Source organism: Pseudochaenichthys georgianus, chromosome 13 (assembly GCF_902827115.2).
Source record: "Pseudochaenichthys georgianus chromosome 13, fPseGeo1.2, whole genome shotgun sequence".
Classification (NCBI taxonomy): Eukaryota; Metazoa; Chordata; class Actinopteri; order Perciformes; family Channichthyidae; genus Pseudochaenichthys; species Pseudochaenichthys georgianus.
The window spans coordinates 36,339,242-36,363,849 of NC_047515.1; the positions used below are offsets into that span (position 1 = coordinate 36,339,242).

Below are 24,608 nucleotides of genomic sequence, written 5' to 3' on the forward strand. Positions count from 1 at the left end.
CATTAAGAAGGAATGGGGTGTGGCTGAACGGCGGCAGCCTGAGGCATTCATTAAAATCGTACTTTCTAACTGCTTACAAGAGATAAATAAATCACTTTTAATGAATTCACTGGAGAACAACACAAGAACTGCTCACTATTAAAACGTATTCAAGTGCTTTATTTACAAAAACAAAATGTTTACAATAACACTATAACAGGGGGAAGAGAAACAGTCTATGTTACAAAAATATTGACCTATGTAATATTTTACAGTATCTACATCACATTCCTCGTCTTAATTGTTCCTTGAAAGATTGTCTTCAAGGTACAACATTAATAAACCACTTTCTGACACTTTTTGCTTTTTTTCTTCACGCCTCACATTTTTCTTACACACAAAAAGCTTCATAACACCAGCTGCAGGATCAGCGGCCATGTTCTCCCACATGTGAATAATATGCAAAGCAGTGGCTCGCTTTGATTCACCGTCATAAATCAATACTCCAACTTCAGTTCCACCTTCTGGGCCAGTGAGTTCACATTCTGTGTGTGTGTGTGTGTGTGTGTGTGTGTGTGTGTGTGTGTGTGTGTGTGTGTGTGTGTGTGTGTGTGTGTGTGTGTGTGTGTGTGTGTGTGTGTGTGTGTGTGTGTGTGTGTGTGTGTGTGTGTGTGTGTGTGTGTGTGTGTGTGTGTTTTTATCTCAGTGCCCCGGTGCTTTCCTCAGCAGTGCTTTTGTTTGCATGTATGTACTGTATTCTGACCCTGTGAGGAGGGGCTCTGAGGTCAGCACAGCAGGAGGCATTTCAAAGAGGCGGCTGCACTTGATAGTGTCTGCTGGGTAATCTGATCCGGGATCTGGCCGCGGCTGTTGTTGAGTCCGGGGTGGTTCAAGGGTGCAACACGAGCCAAAGACATCCATGTCATCCTGCAGAGAGAGAGAGAGCAGGAAGAGGCGCGCTGCGATTAGTAACAAATCTACCCAGAGGCACGGGGGGGGGGGGGGGGGGGTCGTCTTGTCTACATCAAAGAAACCCGTCTGGTATGTCTTGTTTTTTTAACCAGCTGCTTCTCATGGACATCAACAGCAGAGGACATCACACAGCAGGAATTACAAGCAAGCAGTTCATGTCTAAAGTAATTATAGAAAAACTGCCGATTTCTTTCAGATATCCTCTTTGTTCTCCAGAGGTAGAGCAGAGATTATTAATTTAAGTGTAAAACAAATATTGATATACGTCAGTAATTACCCCACTGGTGAATTTCAAAACGGCGGTTGCTAACAAGTCTATGAGACTACTAAACGTCTTGACGCCTAACGTTAGCCGCTTAGCGGTGGTGACGTGCTGTAATTCCTTTATTTGCCTAACATTAGCTTTTTATTTAAAAAAATCATAAAGTGGTTTTAATATGTGAAGATTACCCAACTGAACAAAACGTGCAAGTTAAATAAACATTTGTTCGCCACAGAGATTATTTATAATCTAAAATCACATGGAGAAATCCCATTGGCTGTTTGTCGAGAAATGCTAACATCTGGGTCGGCATCCTCCCTCACTGTATCAAATGGAAATGGTGCAACATCCTAATGGTCTCCTGCAGGACAGTCATGCGTCTCCTCACCGTCCTGACTTGATTCCTGCTGTTTGGGGAGAAGTGCATCCGTCACAGCTTCACTGTAGCTCCGTCTGCTCCTCTCAGGTGAGTTCTCCCTCGACCTACACCTTTCCTCGTCCTCTCCGTGCTCCACACTCTCTGCAGGCTCTGGAGCTCCTCTCATCCCAGCGGCCTCTCTGCAGCCTGACTCTGGATGTCCTGCCTCCTCATCCTGGTGTGTATTTCTGTGAATCATAGTTAAAAAGAAAAGCTGTGGTTATTATCTCCAGGATCTCTGTTCACAGCCACAGCCTGTGCTGCTTCACTTTAATGCAAGATTCCCCAGTTGTTTCCCAGCGTCTCCGAGAATCCAATTAAATGTAGAAAATTCCCCTCTGAGAAATGTTGACTGTCCGCCCGGTGCTAATATGCCAGCACTGAGTAGGTATTGAAAGCAGTAGCTGTATTGTTGCTTTCTGGGGCTTTTATTTTGAAAGACTTGCATCATCCAGTGCTTACTGTTCAGATACAGTTCCTTTCTTGGGCTTTGATTTTTGAAAAAAGACTCATCCTGAGCTTCCTGTTAGGATGTAGATACTTTCTGAGTCTTTTATTTTGAAAATAAACCTCACCTTGAGCTACCTGTTAGTATTTAGATACTTTCTGAGTCTTTTATTTTGAAAATAAACCTCACCTTGAGCTTCCTGTTAGGATTGTTGATACTTTCTGGATCTTTTATTTTGAAAATAAACCTCACCTTGAGCTACCTGTTAGTATTTAGATACTTTCTGGATCTTTTATTTTGAAAATAAACCTCACCTTTTATTTTATTTTGAAAGATAAAGCCTTGAGCTGAGCTTCCTGATTTAGATACTCTTTGGGGTTTTCATTTTGAGTTCTGTTCAGGGGCAAACATGTGCAGTATTTATACTTTAAAAAGTGAAAGATTATCACCGTTATTTCAGTGAATTTTTGTTTCAGTATATTGTGTTTCCTCACCCGTCGCTGAGGCTGGTCTGGGACGGGAAGGCGCTGACGTCCAGGCTGCGGCCCAGACTGCAGCTCTCCTCACAGCACAGAGACGGGATCAGGTGCACCGGACCTGAACATCACACACACATCAATTCACCCACCTGCCATCACACTGTACAGAGTGGTGCAGGGATGAGTCCTACAACCTGTGAAGAGTCAGCATTCTACCACTTCCTGTTCCCTCTTCTCAAAACCAACTGTTTTTTTAATGTGTTTGTAGTTAGACGCTTGAAATAATGTCTGTTGTTAAGAAAAGCTGAAGAGACTTTAAAGTTTGGTTCTACGACTAAAATACGTAACTGTTTACCCCACAGGTGAATTTAAAAACGGTGAACAAGTGTCTAAATGAGACTAAACATCATCACGCCCTACATTAGCCGCCTTTAGCTTAGCGGTGGTGATGTGAAGTCATGTGACCGTGCTGTGGTTCCTTTACAGCCTCCCGTTAGCCTTTTACTCCAAAAACCATAAAGTGACGTTTATATAACTGACGGTTTCGTGGCCTAAGAACTCTTTACTTTGGACACTGAAGTGAGGATACACTAATAGTTGGATGTTCTGCAGCTGAGACGTACCGCAGGTGTGTCCGGGGCCCAGGTGGCACCGGCAGCAGGGTCTCTGGGGGAAGTCGTGCAGCCAGCGGGGGTCCAGGCAGGACAGCTCGGCCCCGCTGTAGGGACAGTCCTGGGACCGCAGAGAGGCCGCTGAGGGACCACAGTTATTAGAAACAGCAACACACAGGACAGTATTGATAATATTATTTTCCTTTATAATGGTTTTTACATCACACTGAAAAAAACTGAATGAAATGTATTACGTCAACAGATTGCATATAACTGTATTAGGTTAGTTGAAAGCAATCATATTAAGTTGAACCTCATTTTTTTTTTTTTCAACTTAATATTATTGCTTTCAACTAACCTAATACAGTTATATGAAATCTGTTGACATAATACATTTCATTTAACCCTCCTGTTGTGTTCGGGTCAAATCTGACCGATTTACTACTTTCATCAATCATAACTTTTTTGTTTTACATTGGATTGCATCAAGGCAAGGCAAGTTTATTTATATAGCACTTTTCAACACAAGGCAATTCAAAGTGCTTTACAAAAAATGAAAGACATTCATAAAATGGCATTTAAAATCCGTCATTAAAGAAAAGGCTTTATGATATCCTTCACAGCAGACATTTGAACATATCAAATTGCTGATCACCACTTTCTTGATTTGATTTGTAACACCCATGGTGTTCCCGGTCCCAATGCGGACCGCCATAAAGAAAAGGAATTAGTAACCATCCGGATCAGATAAAACACACACACACACATCTCCACACACACACACCCCCCCCACACCCACACCCCCACACACACACACACACACACACACACACACACACACACACACACACACACACACACACACACACACACACACACACACACACACACACACACACACACACACACACACACACACACACACACACACACTAGATGTGTTTTTCCCCTTATGTGCCCATCCCCCCACATGGATCACACCGCGCACACGCAATACATGTCTGTTCTTTGTATATTTACTGCAGTTGTTCATGTATACCAGTACTCTGATACAATATGTACAGTTTGAAAGGGTGTGAAATGAAATGTGGTGATGATTAATGGTTTTTGTGTTAACTAGTAGTTCAAACAGGACCGGTCAAATTTGACCACGAACACCAAAGTAATGGGAGGAAAACGAACACAAGACGAGGGTCAAGTCAACATTTTAGTTTTCAAAGTGCAGTTACCTGCGACAAAGACTTGTTTTGAGTTGCAAGGTTGCAAAAGTGACATTACCTATCTTTTGGAAATGTTTATTAACAACCTTTAAAAGCATTTAGTTACTAAATGTTTCATAAACCATGTGTTGAGATGTATGCAAATCTTCCCCTTTGCTAAAGTAAGGTAGTACTTTTATGACCTGTAAAGAATAGCCCGCCTTTGTACTCTCTTTTCCTAAATTAACTAGATACTCATCATTTTAAATATATATTTGATTTTTTCCTGTTGGTCGTTTTGTTCTGCATGTTTATTTATTGCATTTTATTTGTTTTATTTAATTTTATCATATTTTATTCTTGTTGTTCATGTTTAGCTTTTTCCGAAATGTGTACCCTTTTGCTTCAATAGAATACAAACCTTATTAAAAATGGTAACAGAAACAACCTGGAATTTTGATTTGTTGTCTAATTGCCGCCGTCAGGTGAAATCCTCTTGGCTTCAGATCTGACTAAACTTCTTTCATGCTCTGTAGAGTGTTGAGGAATGCCTCTCAACCCTCGGGTCCATGAGGGCGATTAAAATTCTTGAGCATAATTTAAACTGTGAGTGTTTAGTAGCAGCTTGGGCGAAGGGTGGGTCGCACGGTTGGAGTAAAACAATAGTTCGCTTGTGCTCACCCGACAACATGGGTAAAAACAGGTAACTGGTCACGCCTTCTATCTTTGTTTTCAGGTTCATCAGGAAAGCGTGATGTCACTAACTCCTCGCCCCGGGACGTTTCACATACTCCAGCGCTTTCAGTCTGAAGAATGCGGCTCATTATACAAGTTCCCACAAATATGTAACATCGGGGTTTAATAAAGCTTATTACATGGCTTAGTTGAATACTCGATTCTGATTGGTCAATTCAGAACACGTGACACGTTGTTAATACCGAACAGACAGACCGCTGTCAAGGACTTATTGACCGTTGTTAAGGACGCTCACATCTTCAGAAAGAAGTCCGGTCGATTGAACTGTATACAGTTGGGCCGAAAAGCAAACTGCATGCAGTTTGCTTTTGGAACTGGGACAAGAAAAACTGCGGAGAAGTAACGGGCAGAAACCCTCCTTTTTACGCAGCGGTCCAGACATAGACATCAAACGGCGACACATATTCACTTGCCAGTTACTTTGTCATTAGGGCAGGGATATCTAGATACTTTCCAAGGTTTGACATCATGAATTGTGCTACTTTTAAAGCAAGGAGCGATGTTTTCAAATCTGTAATCAAAAAGCTCCTCAAAAACGCTATCGAAGCCTGCCGTTGCTACGTTAGTTCAAACAGTAACAACGGACTATTTTTCTTCGCGGATGCATGTCAATTTAAATCAATACATACAACTATTTTTTAAATCAATAAAATCATTTTCTAAATCCATAAAAGCATTTCAATTAATATTGGGAGTCATAACGTTACTTTGTTGAGAATGTGGCCATGTAATAAGCGGGATAATGTGCAGCGACTTGGTCATTATGGGGAAAAGAACACCTTCATGCCGATCTAGATCCCTCCGCTTCGCGTCGGGCTCCTGATCAGCCTGTCGGTGTTCTTTTCCCCATAATGACCGCGTCGCAGCACATTATCCCTTACTTAACACTGGAGATCACGGCTGACAGATGAACTGGCACCGTGTTTGTGAAGCTGACAAAAGAGCGATTATTAAGGGATTCATAAGTGCCACTCATATTTTAACATTTTTATTTCTTGCACAACTTTAATCGCTGTGGTGCACAAGGAAATAAAACACGGCAACAAAACATGTGCTTCTAGTTTCTACAGAACTCAGTAAATCTCAAAAACACATCATATATCCAGGGGTGGAGGAAGTACTCTCGTAGTCATTCTAAATTGTAAAAGTACTCTGTTACTATTCAAAATGTCACTATAGTAAAAGTACAATAGTATTGGCATTACATTAATCTAAAGTACCAAATGTAAAAGTTTCTAATGTATTGTTATCTTTACTTTGTTGTACATTAATCAGTTAGTAGAGATGCATTATGTCTATCACATGTTTTCTAATGCAACATCTGAAAAGTCACCAGAGCTGTTTAATAAATGTAGTAGAGTAATACTCAAATATGAACTTAAGTGCAGTACTTAAGTAAATGTACTTTCCACCACTGCTAGCTCATCACTATGTAAATCTTCATTGTCTAGTTGTTCTGAAAACTGAACATGTTTCAGAATATGTGCAAAAGTAGGAACTTGAGCAGAAGTGCATGAATAGTGTTTTCTAACTTCAGGCGTTTGCTTTGAAGACATGTTTCAAAGCACCACTCTTCAGAGGCTACACCTGTCCTGATTCAGCCAACTCTTTTTTTCAGAGATCAACTTGAACAGACTTCAGCTCTGGGAGGCGTATGTGCACATCATGAGGAATGGGAATGTGGACTTGCCTCTGAAAGGAAACTGTGAAATGATGTTGTTTTATTTATTTGATTTGTAGGCGTATGCTTTTAATACTCAAATCAAATCAAGTTTTATTTATATAGCACATTTATAAACAATTTTTGGTCGAGCCAAAGTGCTGTACATATAATAAAAATAGCCTACAGTAGAGACACTTTACAGCTAATACAACAGTATTACTGGTGCAAGTTGAGGGTGTGTATGTGTGTATGTGTCTGTCTATGGTTTTGGTTGTTGTTCAATAGAAAATAGCGATAAACATATTGTGAACAAGCAGATGTGCTGAGGCTCACCGCTGGGCTTCTTCTCCAGCAGCTGCCTCTTGCAGTAGATGACGCAGAGGACCAGCAGGGCGAGCAGCACGGTGGCCAGCGCGCTGCAGATCACCGCCGCCAGCGCCATGTCCCGCGGGCTGGTGACCACCGGGGGGAGGAGCACCAGGTTCACTCGCCCAATGCCTGCAGGGAGAGGGAGGGAGAGGCATGAGAAACACGATAAGGGTTTATACATGAGAGCAAACCATCAGGGTACTTTCAATCTACGTGATGCACCTTTTAGGGTGAATATAGAGTTGTGCAGGAAGGAGTCCTGAAACCCGGAAAAATATATGGATATATAACCAAAAGCTCATTTACTGTAAAAATCACATATATACTGTATACATATATGGTTCTTTAAATATATTATGATGCTAATGCTTGTTTACCTACTTAGTTTTAGTTGTAACCAAGTATTGTAACTGTCGTTTTGCTCCTTTTGCTTAATTAAAGAGGCCCGATTCTGCTTTTTGGAGTTTTCCCTTCCCTGTAGAGTCTTCTTTAGATTTGTGTGCACGTAAACGGTCTGCTAAGGCTAAAATCCTTTGTTTACGTCTGTAACATAGTGACATCACTAAGTAACATTTGCGGTTTTAATGGTTAGCGCTCCAACACATTGTACATGATAGGCTAAGGGGCGGGACATCTCTTAGCGGTTGACCAATCACAACAGAGCCAGCCAGCTAACCAATCAGAGCAGACTAAGCTCTGGTTTCAGACAGGGGGTGAAAAGAGGTGCTGAGACAAATAAAGAGCTTTTTGAACATCAAGTCGTTTTTTTAGAGGAGAAGCTACTTCATATTATCTGTCGGGTAACGTGAGACAAATAATTTCGTTTGCGCCTTGAGCCAGTCATCTCTTTGCTGAAAATCTAATGAAATAGGTGTTCAAAGGGAAAACGCCTGTGGTGGATTCTCTCTGTCTGGTTCCCCACAGAAGATGATTTACAGACACCTTCCCCCCCCACCGCCCACCGCCCCGGGGCTTCCTCACCGCTCGTCACGCAGACATGAAATCAGGGGAAAGACATGTTGGTCAGGCTTTTGAAATAGGAAATATGTGTGGGTGTGTTTCTTTTAACGCTTCTGTGTGTCACTGTGTCTGCGGTGGTGAGTTAGTGCAGGGATTTCACGATACGGCCGCTTTCAAACAGCTCTCATCTTCAAGACCCTTCAGACACTCTCATACAGAGTGGAGCAGGAGTGAGTCCTAAAAAGCAGAAATTAGTCAGCACTTTTCCAGTTCCCTCGTCTGGAGGTCAATGGCTTTCTGAATGTGTTGTTGGTAAACCTGAAATAAGATCTGTGGTTAACACAAGCTGAAGAGATGTTAACGTTTTGGTTTACTTCACAAAATACGTCAGTAAATACCCCACTGGTGAATTTAAAAACGGCGGTTGCTAACAAGTGTCTAAATGAGACGACTAAACGTCATCACGCCCAACATTAGCTAACTTTAGCTTAACGGTGTTGACATGAAGTCATGTGACCGTGTCGTAGTTCCTTTATAACCTTATGATGCTCACTTCCAGGTCATCCTACACAAATACGTCATCACTGCACCACTCTATTAAGGACTTTTACACCTCGACAATGCTGGTTATAGATCCCAAAAATACAGAACACCAAAGTGTAATACTTCTAAAGTTTAGATATCACAGTTGATCTGGCACATTGGAGCGTCTGCTACAGCCTACAGGTAATTATCCTTTCAAGACCTCTTCAAAGAGAGAAGCAAGTGATCCAACAATAGAGTAGTCACTCTCAAATAAAGGATAATCCTCCCCCACAGCAAAAGAGAGTAGCAACATTTAAAACACAACAGAATGTCATGTTTAAATTCGTAGATCACAACACAACCGAACAGTATGGCATGTTTCAGGACTGCTTTGCTATGGCTATGTACATGCCTCAGTCATTATCAGTAATCAAATACAATTCTCCTCATCAATGTATGTATATACGACAGGGAGGATGTGTGTTATTGCAGAGCAAATATTAGAAGTATGCAGGTCTGACGCGGTGAACAAAAGGAATTGTGAGAGATTGTTGATTAATACGACGATATAAAAAGATGAATGGCTTTTTCAGTGAGCGCTGCTGTTTGCTTTTCAGAACATTAATCATAGAGGTCCAACCTTTTCACCACACATAGCTCTTTGTCATGCACTGTAAACATTACTTTAGCTCTGAGCAGCTTTTTCATTCAGCCACATGGGGGATGAGGGTATTTTGACATGCCTTCCAAGGGAAGACAAAAAAAGAAAACATTCTAAGAACGAGTTTGACCCAGAGGGAACACTAATTAACTAAAATACATGTCGCGCTCGATTCACACAGGTGACAGGTGCATATTCGTTGTTTTGTTTCTCTCCTGTGACAAGTCTCCAGGCTTTAATGTTCAAAAAGCTCTTTATTTTTCTCATACTGCCTGCACCTCTTTTCACCCTCTGTCTGAAACCAGAGCCCAGTCTGCTCTGATTGGTTAGCTGGCCGGCTCTGTTGTGATTGGGAGAGAAACTCCCTCTGGAAGGAACACAGGTCTTGTAAAAGTGAAATAGCTGAATCCAAAGTTCTTGGTATAACATCATGCATTTATATTTTCCAATGTGTGGCCCTTCTACACACGGGCATTGGTGCTGAAACGTGTCTAAATATGCAGAAACATCACGTAAAATAGAAAACGGGATACACCAGAAGAGAACACACGTTTGAAACCCTGTGAGGTGTAAAGAGGTGCCTCTTTTATTTGGAGTATGTGGCATCCCATAAAGTCAACATGCAGGGAGGAATGAAAGGCTGCGGTTTATTGGTGTGCAGATAATATCAGCAGGTGTGTGTGTGTGTGTGTGTGTGTGTGTGTGTGTGTGTGTGTGTGTGTGTGTGTGTGTGTGTGTGTGTGTGTGTGTGTGTGTGTGTGTGTGTGTGTGTGTGTGTGTGTGTGTGTGTGTGTGTGTGTGTGTGTGTGTGTGTGTGTGTGTGTGCTGCAGCTGCTGCACCTCAGATAACAGGAGGCCTTTGTTTAGGGGGGGGAGGTGGGGGGGGGGGGGGGTGCAGGTGATGCTCACCTTGGACGAGATAAATGTGACCAGAAGAACAGATTCAAGCACAATGGAGAGATGTGACATGTTGAAAACACGTGTCTGTGTTTGTGAAGATTATCACGGTAGTCTCTGCTTTGAGGGCTCAACAGACTGACATATAACACGAGACGGTCGGGGAGTAATAGATTACATGTAACGTATCGTAGTAATTAGGATACTAAAAAGTAACTATATTCCGTTACAGATGAATAGAAAAATATGTGATCAGATTATATTTAAGAAAATGGTGGATTACTATCAGGATTACAATGTTAGTAGAAACTAAAAAGCGCATAGTGATTGTTGTTTGTTGCTTAATGAAAGGCAGGTTTTCATATAAATAAAATCTCTGAACAAATGACCCCTAATTATCGTGGTTTCTTCTTTCCAAGGTCACAAGGTCACACACAGGTTCTGTTCTCCTACAGAATACACTCAAGTAAAAAACATCTGGTTGATATTTATTTTATCTTGGATCTATCTGCATTGCATTTCCTATTGAGGTCACCCAAAAGAAAGTAATCAGGTTCCTTTTATACTGTGATACTCAGATGAGGTTAATGGAAGAGTAATGCTTTAATTAGAACATCTACTGTTTGTCTTTTTCCTTCCTCAATCATGCTGTTTCAGTGTTTGAGTGATGAACGCCGGCCTTGACACAACTGTCCGTCCGTCTGTGAGCTCCCGGTTCAGACACTAGGAGGCCTGCATGCCAGACAACATGTCCATTGTGTCTGGTAGTCAGCTCCTGCCGGGACTCTCAGCGGAGCCTCCCTCCCAGTGTTATCTCCAGGAGGGTGGTGAAAACTTGAAGGGCAGATCTTTTTCTAAAAGGCCGCGCTGGCCGGGGGCAGCGGTGCATCTGTGCAGGGGAGGACTGTAAATCTTACCTCCCTCTTCCTCCTCTCTTTCCCCCAGTGGCTTCGTGGAGCCGAGTAAAGAAACGAGACTGTGTTTTATGGATTCCTTCAGCCTCTGTAATGTGTTTTATCTGCTGGAGTTTTTCACTGTCACGTTAGATCTTGCAGAGCTGACTAAACCTTGCTAACACACACTGAAATCATGCAGACAGACACATGCATACAACCCTTTGTAGTTTATCCCTGTATTGTTCTAATTACTATTTCCAACTGGATTACACGAAGCAGGTGTGCATTTCATCTTTCTTTACTCAGTGGAAAGAGAAACAATGGTTTGAGTTTGAAGTAAAGCCACACAACATCAGTTATCAGGATTCCTCAAATTAGATGTTTGTGAGAAATGGGGGAAATAGAAAAAACAAGCGCCTTAAAGGTCACCCATCAAGCTATAGCATAGGTCTCTCAGATGTATACAAATATATAAAAAACATGTCTATGAAGTGTTTTGCTCAAAATACCAAACAGATCACCCATTCTAGCCACGCCTCATATCCCTCTATTTCACTTCCTGTTAAAAAAGGAGGGGGCTGAGCTCATGCGGGAGATTCTACCGGCAGATACTGCGGTGATGAAACGCCATATCATGGATTATCAAGGATCTGAAACAGCATGGAGCTCAAAGGCTTTCTCTCTTGCCGGTTACACCCCAAGGTGAGTTCCTTTTTACTTCCTGCTTCTTCACACACATGCTCTCCAGCACAGGTTAGCTCTGAGTGTTAGCGATGCTAATGTAAACACCGACCATATTACGTCCAAACCAGTCGGGCATTGTTTCTGAGAGCAACCTTTCTGATAGGGCTGTGGGTGTAAAGCCAGCCTACATTTCCCATATTACATCATATCGGACGCAAATCTGGATCAGCTCCGTTGTACCCCCGTTTTTAGAGATGTGGGTACGGAGGAAAAGAGAGAGGGTTTTATTTTCTGACGCTGCGTGAGTTCCCCGACACACCGGGGGGGGGGACATATTTATGTATACAAGACATCAAAAAGTGCATTTTGCATGATAGGTCCCCTTTAAATATCCGTGATGTAGTTTAGTTTAGCACATACAGTAGAGGGAGAAATGTCCCCCAGGTGAATTCATTCTCTGAACTACAGGCCATGATGATGAACTGAAGATTAGCTCAGGTTTGACTGAGACTTTTTTCTCTGTGAGACTCCTGAAGGGGCGTAATGTGTGCATTTGCTTTATCATACATCGTTTTTTTTTACGTTATCCCGTTACATGTAATCCATTACTCCGCAAACTGTTTCCATTTATCTCGCTAACCCTGGCTGGCGTCCTTCTGATGCTCACGCTGCCAACAAGTGTTCCCAGAAACAGCTGCAGCCTCCTCTACCACCAGGAAGTCACACTCAATTACCAGAGGTATAAGTTCACTGGCTTCTTGGTTTTTATGTGGAAACCTGAAATCATGAGGTTGTACTTAACCGTTTCTAACGGCCGGAAGAAAAGACGTTAATTGGATCTGTAGCCTACTGGAATGTGCGTCCTGCTCTGTGAACACACTGTAACACACCTCTTAAGGTAATACAGTGTGCTGCCTTCAACGAGCACACTACCTGTTGTAGTTTTTTTTTGATGCTGCTGAGACATGTTATAAATAAATATTAACAGAGGTTTTGTTAAGGAAGTTTGCTCATTTAATCCAAATTGAGTGCTGCAAATGAGTGACATTCTGAGCTAATATAATCCAGCGTTGGCAAATCCAGCATTATGTCAGCGGTATCCATTTCAGCTTTCTGACTGCTTAGCTTTGTAAATCCAAGCATTTATTTGCTCAAATGGCGCTGCAGCTTGGCACAGGGAGACTTACTGAATGAACTGCTCTAACGTCTGCAGTTCTGGTTACACCAAAGACCTTGAGCGTGTGTGAACAGGCTTTCTGTTCATGTTTGTGGCACTGCAGCCTGCGTTTTGGTAGCATTTGGCTTAGTGTTCAATAGTGTGCAGTTTGCTTTTGGACTATTGTATCCTAGTTGTTTCATCTTAAAAACATATTGTGGGGCTGGGATGAATAGCCTTCATTCATGGAAACATTTAACGAAATGTCCCACTGATGTGAGGCCAAGCGTTAGAAGAGGAAAAAGAAAGGAGAGGAGCTTACAGTGCGGCTCATAAGAAGGCGGAGGGTCTCCACAGGGGATACACTCCATGTCCTGGAAACCACTTAGTTTGGTCTTCCTGTAATATCTGTTGAACACACAAAGGGAAATATTTTAAATCTGTCATGAACGTTTGCACATTTTGTACTCACACTACCTCACTGGATTAACATTTTAATCAACAGAACAGCTACTTTGCACAATTTGTAATGGATGTATTAGGTTTTATTTAACACGTTGAATATGGAGTATTTTAATTCTACCATCCTACCTACCTACCTTCCTAACATCCTTCTTACCAATATACCTTCCTCCCTAGTTACCTACAGACCTACCTACCTACCTTACTACTACCTACCTTCCAAACATCCTTCCCACCTACCTACCTTCCTACCTAAATATTTACCTACCTACTTATTTTGCACTACCCAATACTGTTGTAAAAAATCATTGTGCAATATTTACTTTATTAATTTATCTGGTAGCTACTTTATTATGTTTTAGATCTCACTGCTTCTTCCACCTTTTCTCTATCGTCGTTGTGAAAAGTACACTTGTTCTGTGCTGTGTGTGTCGCCCTCACCCTGCCAGACAGTCTCCACACACGGCGTTGCTGGTGGTCGAGCAGTTGCCCTTCTGGAGGCGGTTGATGAGTCCGCAGTCCAGGCAGGGCTTGCACTTCTGCAGACTGCGGTCCTCCTTGAAGCGGCTGCTCCGGCAGGGCACGCACCGGGCATCCTCTCCATAACCAAAGCCACATTCCTGGGGGGATTAACGGGAGAAATACACCGCGTAAGAGGTGGGGTTGGTGATTTGGGGAGATGTGCAGCTGGTGAAAAGAGGGCTTGAATGTGGACTACCGGGGGTCTGAATTAAAGAATGGTCTTGGCTCGCGGGATCAGAGGAGAACAAAGGCCGGCCTCTTTTGAGAGTCCATTTTACACTGGCAATAATCTCCCTGACTCTCTCCGTTTCAAAGAGCGGCCTTCCGCTGCAAGACCCAGAAAGGCCAGGCATTTGAATAATAAAGGACCTGGGGGACACCCACTGTTGTATTATTGCAAGTTTATTGCTGCGTTTTTGTTCAACTCCCTCTCCAAGCAGACTCTGTGAGTGCCCCGTTGATTGAGTGGCCAGTGGGCAAAAGGAAACGCTTCAGGAAGGGGGTAAGGATTATGGAGAAGTATATGGAGAAAATAAGTTGAATACGCTTTTTGTCGTCTTCAACAATTGAAACAGCACTTTAGAAGCACAGCGTCCTCCTGCTATGTGACTGATCTAATGCAGCTCAACCACCTTTTGAGGATTTGTTCACCTGAAACCAAGACGTTTTTGAAAGATTATTTTTTGGGAAAAATATGTTTTTGCCAGCTCTGACAAATGTAGACAGAAAGAAGAACTATCTTTGGTTCGTTGAATTATTTCTTTTAGAATGAGTATAACTTTTTCACATTCCACATTGTTTTATACAACAACCGGCAATGTAGAAATGAGGACCTCTGGTCTGATATATAAACGACGCGATACGAAAAATACAATTTAATACGATACCACACGACACGATACCAAAACAACTTTATGGCGTTTGTCCATTGATCATAACACCCAAGTATTTATATGAATCAAATACCTGCTTGATTATTTCAGTATGGAGGACGATAGGGACTTTATTTCCTCTGTTTTCTTTGTGTCAATCTCAGAAGCAACAGTGGGCGACCAAATCTTCTTTCTTCTGCCCTTCCCCTCTTTATCACTCATCAGCCACCCCCTCTCTGTTTCTCACTCTTTCTCTGTCTCTCCCCCCCCCCTCCACCTCCACTTTTCCCTTCCCTTCCCGGCCTTATATGGAGAGTTCATAACAACAGCTGCAACGCTCCATATCGCAGGTCCACCTCGGGCCAGGCTGGCTCAAGGGTTCAACGTCATGTGTTTGGCTGGAAGGACTGAAATCCTCATCTTCTGACGGTGCCATCGGACGATCGCATCTTTACCCCCCCCCCCCCCTCCTTTCTTTATATCTTGCCAGTCTGCTTCCCCTAACCCAACCCCCCCCCCCCCCCCATATCAGACTTGTTGTGCCCACATTCCTGCAGGACTGCATGCCCAGGCAGTGAAACGGGACACGGGGCGAAGAGAGAAGCCCCGTTTGAAGCTGGCCCCCCTCCCCATGTCTATCCTCCTGGCTCATGATTGCTCCGCTGGACAACAGGTGGGCAGCTGCTTTGGAGCTGATAATGAAGGATCAATGCAATATCAGCTGTCAGTTTGTCATTGAGGTCTTTCAACACAACGTTTGAGGCATTTGAAAGAGAACGAATTACAAAACAAGAGATGGAAATGAACAGCTGGAGTAAAGAAATACAATTAATATATTCGGTGTTAGTTCAGTGTTGAGTTTTAGTTCTTCTCACCATGACCTTTGCTTCTGAACTACACCAATGTGGATTGTTACCTATGATGTTAGACCAAAGCATTAAAACACGTAGAGTTTAATCCCAGGTCAAATGTACGGTAACGGGTCTTGAACATATTGTATCGTATCGTACGTATCGTGTCATATCGTATCGTGTCATATCGTATCGTTAGGTGTCGAAACGTATCTAATCGTATCCCAAAGTAACGCATCATACCATACCTTTCGTAACGTATTGCGGTGTATCCGATTGTATAGTATTGTAACGTGTGGTATCGTATCGTAACCACATCGTAACATATCGTAACCGATATCGAATCGTATCGTATCATCGTGCCCCCGTGCCTGTGGGAAGCTCAGACTGAGTGAAGGGAGGCTGGAAAACTACCAAAGCACTCAACCCTACTACTCCTCAAGAAAGTGCTGTAGGTGACCCACTTCCACAAGAAGAATAGTTTCCCCCCCCCCCATGCTCAGCACTGACACTAGCTCTGCCTGCGGGGCCTCACATGGCAGGACGGGGGCCGATGCCACGTCGTCAGGAGCGGGTCAGAGCACTGAAACAAAAGGAAAAACAGGCCAACTTCTGGCCCTCTGATCCAGGCGGCACAGATCATCAAGCAGTGATCTCTTTCTTCTTTTATCCCCGCTAACAAAGCTGCACAGCCAACATCCTGCACTGACTGAGCAGCTCAAAGAAACTCCTTACTCTGTGGTAAACTGTGACGTTGTTATTATCGGAAAGGGTGAGAACAAAATGTGTAAGCCTTTCCCAACACACCATTAAAAAGCCACCAATAACTGCAAATGAATACACATTAAGCAGTTCTGGACAGTAACAAAAGTACATTTACTTAAAGGTGGGGTTGGTAAGTTTGAGAAACCGGCTCGAGATACACTTTTTGTTATATTCCATGGAATGCTCTTAACATCCTGATAGCAATGAATATCTGAAGTGCTTTGACAAAAAATCCATAAAAAAAAATGTCATCTGTGGAAGCCGTGCGCTGTAAAAAGCACGACCAATCATCTGAGCCGGCCCGGCTAAAGTAACTGGATGGCCTACCTGCCTGTCAGCCTTCCATCTGTGCACAAACTTATCCCGTGCCCTCATTGGTCATGTGCGCGTTCGTGTGTGTTGGAGGAGGGGCTCTGTAAGGAAGTAGCAGATTTCTTCCGGCTGCGTATTTTCAAATTCTAGCGCACTCGAGCTGGTTTCTCCAAAATTACCTACCCCACCTTTAAGCACCATAATTAAGTACTGTTTTGACATAAATGCACTTAACTTAAGTAGTCGACTTCCCTAACATATTGACATCACTAAACACTTGTGCTTCTATTGGCTAGCTCGAACAACACATTGTATGAGATGAGGACAAGGGGCGGGATATTTCTATGCGGTTGACCAATCACGACAGAGCCGACCAGCTAACCAATCAGAGCAGACTGGGCTCTGGTTTCAGACAGAGGGTGAAAAGAGGTGCTGCAGCACAGGCAGTATGAGAAAAATAAAAGCATGGAGACATGTCAGAGTAGAGGCACTACATAGTCATATGAACCTGGAAATGATCATAATAGGGCCCCTTTAAGCAAATGGACATTCATGTGTGAATCCTTAAAAACAGATGCTAAACATCCCATTTCCATGCCCTATCTCCCGATCCAGTTTGGTGGGACTGCCAAGCAGAACAGCAGAGGAGTGTAGAGGAGAGAGAGAGAGCTGAAGCATGTTCAGACGCAGAGATATTTCTCAGATTAGTAGGGAATCACAAGGGGGGCAGCAAGTCATCTGATCTGGTAATGAACCAACACTGAAAACAAAGTATGAGAGCTAGTCCCTCTGTCTGGGATACAACACACTCCTCTCTGTTACACTTTTTTCCCCACTCAAACTTGATTTGTTCAGACAATTAAAAAGCAACATCCGCACAGTAACCAGACAGCCTGTTTTCTAGAGTTTTCAGAAAGTTAATTCTTGTGTATTATGGACACAAGATGGTGATTTATCAATGCATTTCCCCCCGCAAATAATCAAGGTAAGTATAAATCCCAACAGATGAATAGGGTATATCTCCAATCATACTAATTCAAGATATATGTTAACTATTGAGACCATGTTACAGTGTATAACTCTTTTATTTGTGTTGTAAACATGTCAGTCTCTCCATCTTCATCCAATGCTGTAGAAGGTTCTGCCTTTATGAGTAATTGCTGTTTTCACGGCTACTTTGAATATTTGTCTGTCCGTAGCAATTCCTCTGTTAAGTTTTAAAAGGATAGATATGATTGGGCTGAGAGTATGTCTTCACTCTATTACAGCTGGTTTATGTTTTTGTATACACATAACAGTGAAGATTATGCTTGTTTTCTGAATTTGACAATTGTACACGTTGCTTTTACACCCTTTTGTCTCTCATTCAGAAGTCCTTTGCCCTGGAAGTGTGGCTGCAGGAAATGTTTCACTCTTGCTACAAACTACAAGACACATCAAAGTTGTGTTTTTAGGCTGATGGCAGTCTTCCAGCATTTCCCCTCGCATGCTTGAAACAGCACAAGTCCAACTTACTATGAATGAAAAATGTCTGAGACAGAATAAGTGGTTTTAATGTAATGGCCGTTCCCTCTGTGTGTGGTTCTTTTAGCTCCAGTTAGTGTAAAGGGGCTAATTGATGTGTGTCAGCCCGCCTAAGAGCAGCTTCCAGAGGAAAACTTCCAGAGCAAACTGGGGCACATTCCTCTGGGATCTCCATGGCAGCTGCACAGAGTGACTCCAAAACTCTGCTTCCCTCTGAGCCCTGCCTTTCAGAACATGCATGGATTGTCTTCAGATCAGAAGTTGTTTCTCTGGGAAAGTTTCTCTGAGTTGCAGGGCCGGGTCGCCGCTGTGAGCGGGACTCCCGCTACCTTCAGAGAAAGAGCGAGGCGGCCAATTATTAACCAGGACCCCGGGGTGGCTAGCAGCATTCATGCCTGTGGAGCTGAGGGAACACGAGAACTACTGAAGCGTATGACCGACCGCAGAGTGCATGTCTGCGTGCACGGAGATTAAAGGCAACCAGATTTAAATGCATGTGTGCAACAGATGTCACGGGTGATGCAGAGTTTTCCACCAGTAGGGGGAAGCTGGGATGAGAGTAGAAGTGTTCGGTCATTTTGAAAGAAAACTTTACATTTTTCATTGTGACTCCTAACAGTTAAACCTGACTTGCCTCTATACTTAAAAACATGGCAAACCTCCGGATGTATTAAAGTACTAATTAACCTATTAAATGTTTATGAATGATAACGTATAAAACCAAAAATGTACCACTACAGTAAGTAACACAATGTTCTGTTTGCCTTGACTACTTTCACTCTTGGTCTTGGAAAACTGTACAAAGGATGAACAGGAAAAACTATTATCATTAAGTTTACATTATACTCTTCTCTTTCACAATGCACAGTACTACAGTATACAACTATACATATCATTAAAGAAGACACATTTTTAATCCTAAATATCTTGGTTTCTTCTTCTTAGAGTACATTTTTTAAGTAACCCTCCCAACGCTGGCTGCCAGAGAGGAAAAAGCTGAGTCTATTGAAGCCTGTTTGTACAAAGCACACATAAACCTGTGGCTAAGGTAGGTGGAGGAGAGGAGAAGTAGTCCCAGTTGAAAGAGCAGCTAGCTTAGGCATGGCTGGCTTCAAACGGTGAAGACAATGAGTTGGACAGGGAGCAGCGGGAGAAACAATGGAAGCCATTCAGCCGCAGGAGGTCAGGAGTATGGGTGTGACTGATTAAAGAGGCGTCGGTGTTCAACTAAAGCTAATACCGGCCCGGCTGCTCTCTGCATGAAAGAGAGGAAGTAATAAATAATGTTGGATACACTTTTCTAAACATTGTCCTTGCTTTTCATTTGCAGAGAGGTTTTTTTTCACAATCCCACTTCCTTTAGGTACAGGAAGTTGATTCAACTGACCGATAATAGATCCCTCATTGGACTACTAGTGGTGGAAAGTACATTTACTCATGTAGGCTATATTTGTTCTTTACTTGAGTATTTCCATTGTATGCTGCTTTATACTTCATTTCCAAGGCAAATGTTGTAAGTTTTCCCCTTTTTTTAATTGTCTTTGACATGTAAAACCAGAAAAACAGCAACAAAAACCTTTGAGAATCAGCCGTATAACGTGAAGGCATATTTTAAGGATTCACAGAACTTCACAGGTTTGTTTATGGCTGCAAAAGCAAATGACATTCAGGCCCAGTAATCATTTTAGCACCATTTAGCAAATGTTAGCATGCTAGCTAGCTCTTTTAAGATGGTCAAAATAGTACTTAAATATGGTGCTTTAGTACATTTCCTGAGTTACTTTCAAGCACTGGTACTAGGTGGGTGGGTGTTAGAGCTAGTCAAACAGCATATCCCTTGTGAACATGTTAGCATGCAGATGTTAGCATTTAGCTCCAACAGCTGCTGCCTAATACCAGCGGTGGAAAGTAACTAAGTACATTTACTCAAGGACATAATAAAACTTTATTTTAGTTAATCCACTCATATTTGAGGTAATTAATCAGGTTACTTTTTATATTGTGATACTCAGATTACATTACTTTTTTTTGTACAGTTATTGTAACGCAAAATATGTTTTTTTAAAGGTCCCCTATTATACTGTTTTTCGTCAATATATTGTAGCTCTCAGATATATATACAAAACATGTCTCAGTGTTTGTCTGAAACACCAAACAGATCAGTGCAGCATTACCCATAATCCCCTCTGTTTCAGCCCTGTTTCAAAAGTGCTGATTCCCTGTCTGTTACTGTAGATGAAAATAAGGAGCCCCTCCCCACGCCCCTCTGAGAGACATTTGGGGGGGGGGGGGGGGTTACCTTGGGTGGTGATTGGCTAATGGTTACACAAGCCAAGAAATAGTTATGACATCATAAAGTGGCCAAAATCTGATCAGCTCATTTTCACACAGGTTTTTATATAACTGGATCAAAAAGAGAGAGAATCTTTTCTCCTGAAACTTTCAGAGTCTCTTTCTCTCTACACAGAGGGGACACATGTTTGAATGTGTGGATTTTGCATAATAGGTGACCTTTAAATAACCCTGTTTATTGAAGGAGTACCCACCTTTGAGAGCTCCTGTCCTGCATCACACTGCCTGCAGGGTCTACAGCTCCCGAAGCGGTCCTTGTACTCCTGCTCTCGGCACTCCCTCGTCTCCTCCTCGGCCCCCACAGGAATCTGAGGGGACAGACGTGTGGTGAAAGTTAGAGATTCCTGTGTGTCATCACTACTTTCATCCACAACAGACTGAATCCACAGCTAATCTCTCTCTCATAATAGTTTAAAGGGATTTCTTCAAAAACAAGTCTGATACTGTTGGGATGAGATAACATTTAATGAGCCCTGTGGGAAAAGCAGCAGATTCTTAATCAAAAGCAACAACACAAGGATCGCAAGAGAGAAGATAGCAAATACAATACACATACAATAAAAAGTCAAATAACACTCAGCCTTGTCAGTGCTACCAGCCGTTGCCTGTTAAGCAGTTCATGTGCAGAGGTGAGGTAATTAGGTAAAAGTAGAAATACTTCAACAGTCACCAAATGCTCCAGTCCAAGCTGTGTGCATCACTTTTAAGTGTCCCCTGGTTTCCGTTGTGTTTTGAGCTTCTTGCAGTGTTTTGTTCATACAGCAAAGGGTGAGAGTAAAACGTTTCAGTCATTTTGAAAGAAAACTTTACAGACAGAAGACTTCTTTGATATGAGTCCTGACAGTTACACCTGATTTGCCTCGATACTGAAAAATCTGACTTGGCAAACCTTTGGATGTATTAAGTAATAATGAATCTGTCAAATGATTATGAATTTTGACGTAAAAAAACTAACATGTACCACTACAGTAACACCATTTTTTGTTTGCCCTTACTGTACTTTCAGTCTTGGCCAACTTCCATCGTGCAGTGTTCCGTTTATACAGCGCTTTTAGTAAATGCTGTATTTGTTTCGCCAAGTTGGTGAATGTTTTCTAAATCCATGTGTTGTCAAGTTGGTGAAGATGTTTCGTCATTTCTATGTGTTTTGGCACATTTGTGTTTTTATATTTACATCGGTTTTGAAACGGCAAAGCGTTTATCCTAATGGAAATGTTTTGCACGGGTCGGACACTGTAAATTGTGGTAATTATAGGTTGTAAGCAAATCAAAAGAACAACATTATCTTGTTTTCTTTCTTGTGTTGAAAATAAAATGATGAAATGCTTACCAGAGCTGAATATATGACATGCAGGGTGAGCAGAAGTGAGAAGGTGTGTTGAAGGATCCTGAACATGTTGATGAAGCACTTGTTGCCTGCAGCTGTAAACAGGACACAACAGAAGACGACTCAGTACTAAAGGCAAAACTCAAAACTAACATTTTCTTCTGAGTTGTACCACCAATACAGGCAGGTTTAGGCAGTGGTGGAAAAAGTAGTCAATTTGTAAAAGTACTCAAGTTACAGGTGAAAGTCCTCCATTCAAAATCGTACTTCATAAAAGTAAAACGTGTTGGCATCAAATTATACTTAAAGTACCAAAAGTAATGGTAATGCCTAAAGGCCCATTTCAGGATCATATATTTAAATGTGCTGGATTATGATCAGTGGAAGAAGTACTCAGATCCTTTACTGAAATAAAGGTAGCCATTCATTTTGTCAAAATACTCCATTACAAGTAAAATTCCTACCTTCTGATGTAAAAGTACAGGTCGGCAAAATGTACTTAAAGTATACAAAGTTAAAGTACTAACTATGCAGAAATATGTGATATATTATTTTATATATGACATTTTGAGATTGTTAATATTGTTGCATCAAGCAGCATTTGACTGTTGTTGAAACACAGTTTTGATGCACACATTATTAATGCAAATACTTTTTTGTAATATATTGTTTAATTGTACCTTAAACATGTTTGTCCACCACATTTTTAGAGATGCATTATGTTGAACGATTATCACATATACAACATCTGAAAATTCCCTAAAGCTAAGTGAAGTATAAAAGTATAGAAATACTAAAGTAAGGTACAAGTATGTACTTAGTTTCCATCTTATTTATTTTAATGTAATGTTCCTATGAGTCTTCTTAATGTAAATCTGTGGAGGTTGTAATAAAAAAGCATAAACTAACTTTGCTATACTTTAAGTTCATTAAACTGATCTGTACTTCATAATGTAGGAATTGTACTTGTAATGGAGTATTTTGACATTAAGGTATGGCTACTTTTACTTCAGTAAAGGATCTGATCACTTTCTTTCACCTCCGATCATAATCCAGTCATTTCATATACACCTTATGTTTCTGAAATGGGTCATTAGCCATAACCAGTACTTTTACTTTTAGTGCTTTAAGTCTAATTTGATGCTGATACTTTTTTACTTTTTAAACATTCAACATTTTAAATTACTATTATGTACTGCTACTTGAACTTGAGTAAAATATCTGAGTACTTTTCCAGTGGTGGAATGTAACTAAGTACATAAAGACAAGTATTGAACTTAAGTACACAATTTAGATACTTCTTCTTTACTTGAGCATTTTCACATTATGCTACTTTATAGTTTTACTAATCTACATTTATTTAACACATTTAGCTACCACTATTATTAAAAGATATCGTACAATATCACATTATATTATAGGTAAAGCTACCCAGCAGTGTATAATGTAATTCAAATAAACCCTACCTTTATCAAGTGCCACAGTGAAGTGATGAAGACATTAATGCAATAATAATTATCATTTTAAAAAGTACCAATATATACGGTGCCTAAATGGACAAGTCTGCACAATGACTACTTCGGTACAGAAGGTTACATAATTAATAATAACTTAATGTTGCTAATACTTTTTTTGTACAATTCTGAATGCAGGATTATTAATTGTAACTCAGTATTTTGACTCTGTAGTATCGGTACTTTTACTTAAGTAAAACATCTGAGTAACTTTTCAACCACTGCACATTTTAAAGCCACATTACAGTCAATTTATCTTACAGTGTAGCTACAACAACAGCGTCATCATTATTTTAATAGTCTGAGATGGAAGAAGTGCTCATATCTTGGACTTAAGTCAAAGTAGAAGTACCAGAGTGTAAGAACCTACTTAGTTATAAGTGAAAGTTCTGCAATCAAATTATTACTCAAGTAAAATTACAAAAGTATCAGCAGTATTATATGTTTTGATTATAATTATTGATGCATTAAAGTGTTATCAACGCTGGTAAAGGTGCAGCTAGTTTGAATGACTTTGTATACTGCAGGGTAGCTTGAGAATTTGACTCCTGGTGTAACTAAAGTCTTATTTAAGTGTTGATTATATTTCACATCATCAATCCAAATTTGCTAAGTAATTAAAGGTATTAAATAAATGTAGTGAATTAAAAATACACAATTTACCTCTGACTTGTAGTGGAGTAGAAGTACTATAGCAACACATGGAAATACTGAAGTCAAGAACAAGTCCCTCAAAATTGTTCTAAAGTACAGTACTTGAGTATGTACTTAGTTACTTTACACCAGTGGATAGTGCACATGTAAAGCTAGAAAACGAACCGAAACGAACCAAAGGCTTGTTCTGTGTTCCTTGTCGTAAGAGCCCAAACATCGAATGTCTAGAAACGAATGAAAGTCTCTTCTTACCTGAGAGAAAAAGAGTATTTAAGTGAAGTTGTTGGTGGTTTTAAGTCGACAGCAGACCGGTGAGAGGTGAGCTGTGTGTCCCGCACCGGTCCGCTCACCATGTCAGCTGCAGAAACACAGCGAGCAGGACTACACTCTGCCACAGATCAAAGACGGGGAGAGGGGGTGGCTTCATGGATCTGACGCGCGAGTATCTAATCCCTGATCAGCCTGCCTCACATCAAAGAGCCGTCCCACAGCGCGAGGCAAACACACACACTGGCTGA

At 41.4% G+C, this 24,608-nt stretch overlaps 1 protein-coding gene across 1 annotated transcript; it reads right to left on the minus strand.

Moving 5' to 3' along the window:
* Window positions 1–138: 138 nt before the first annotated feature.
* Window positions 139–24,566, minus strand: tnfrsf19 (tumor necrosis factor receptor superfamily, member 19). Its single transcript, XM_034096759.2, has 10 exons — window positions 24,343–24,566; window positions 21,926–22,017; window positions 20,790–20,903; window positions 13,839–14,017; window positions 13,258–13,343; window positions 7,121–7,285; window positions 3,182–3,310; window positions 2,574–2,676; window positions 1,602–1,819; window positions 139–906 (listed from the first exon to the last, which is right to left on the minus strand). The coding sequence occupies exons 2-10, from the start codon at window positions 21,989–21,991 to the stop codon at window positions 902–904; spliced, it is 1,065 nt and encodes a 354-aa protein (XP_033952650.1). The 5' UTR covers window positions 21,992–22,017; window positions 24,343–24,566; the 3' UTR covers window positions 139–901.
* Between the last annotated feature and the right edge of the window lie 42 nt (window positions 24,567–24,608).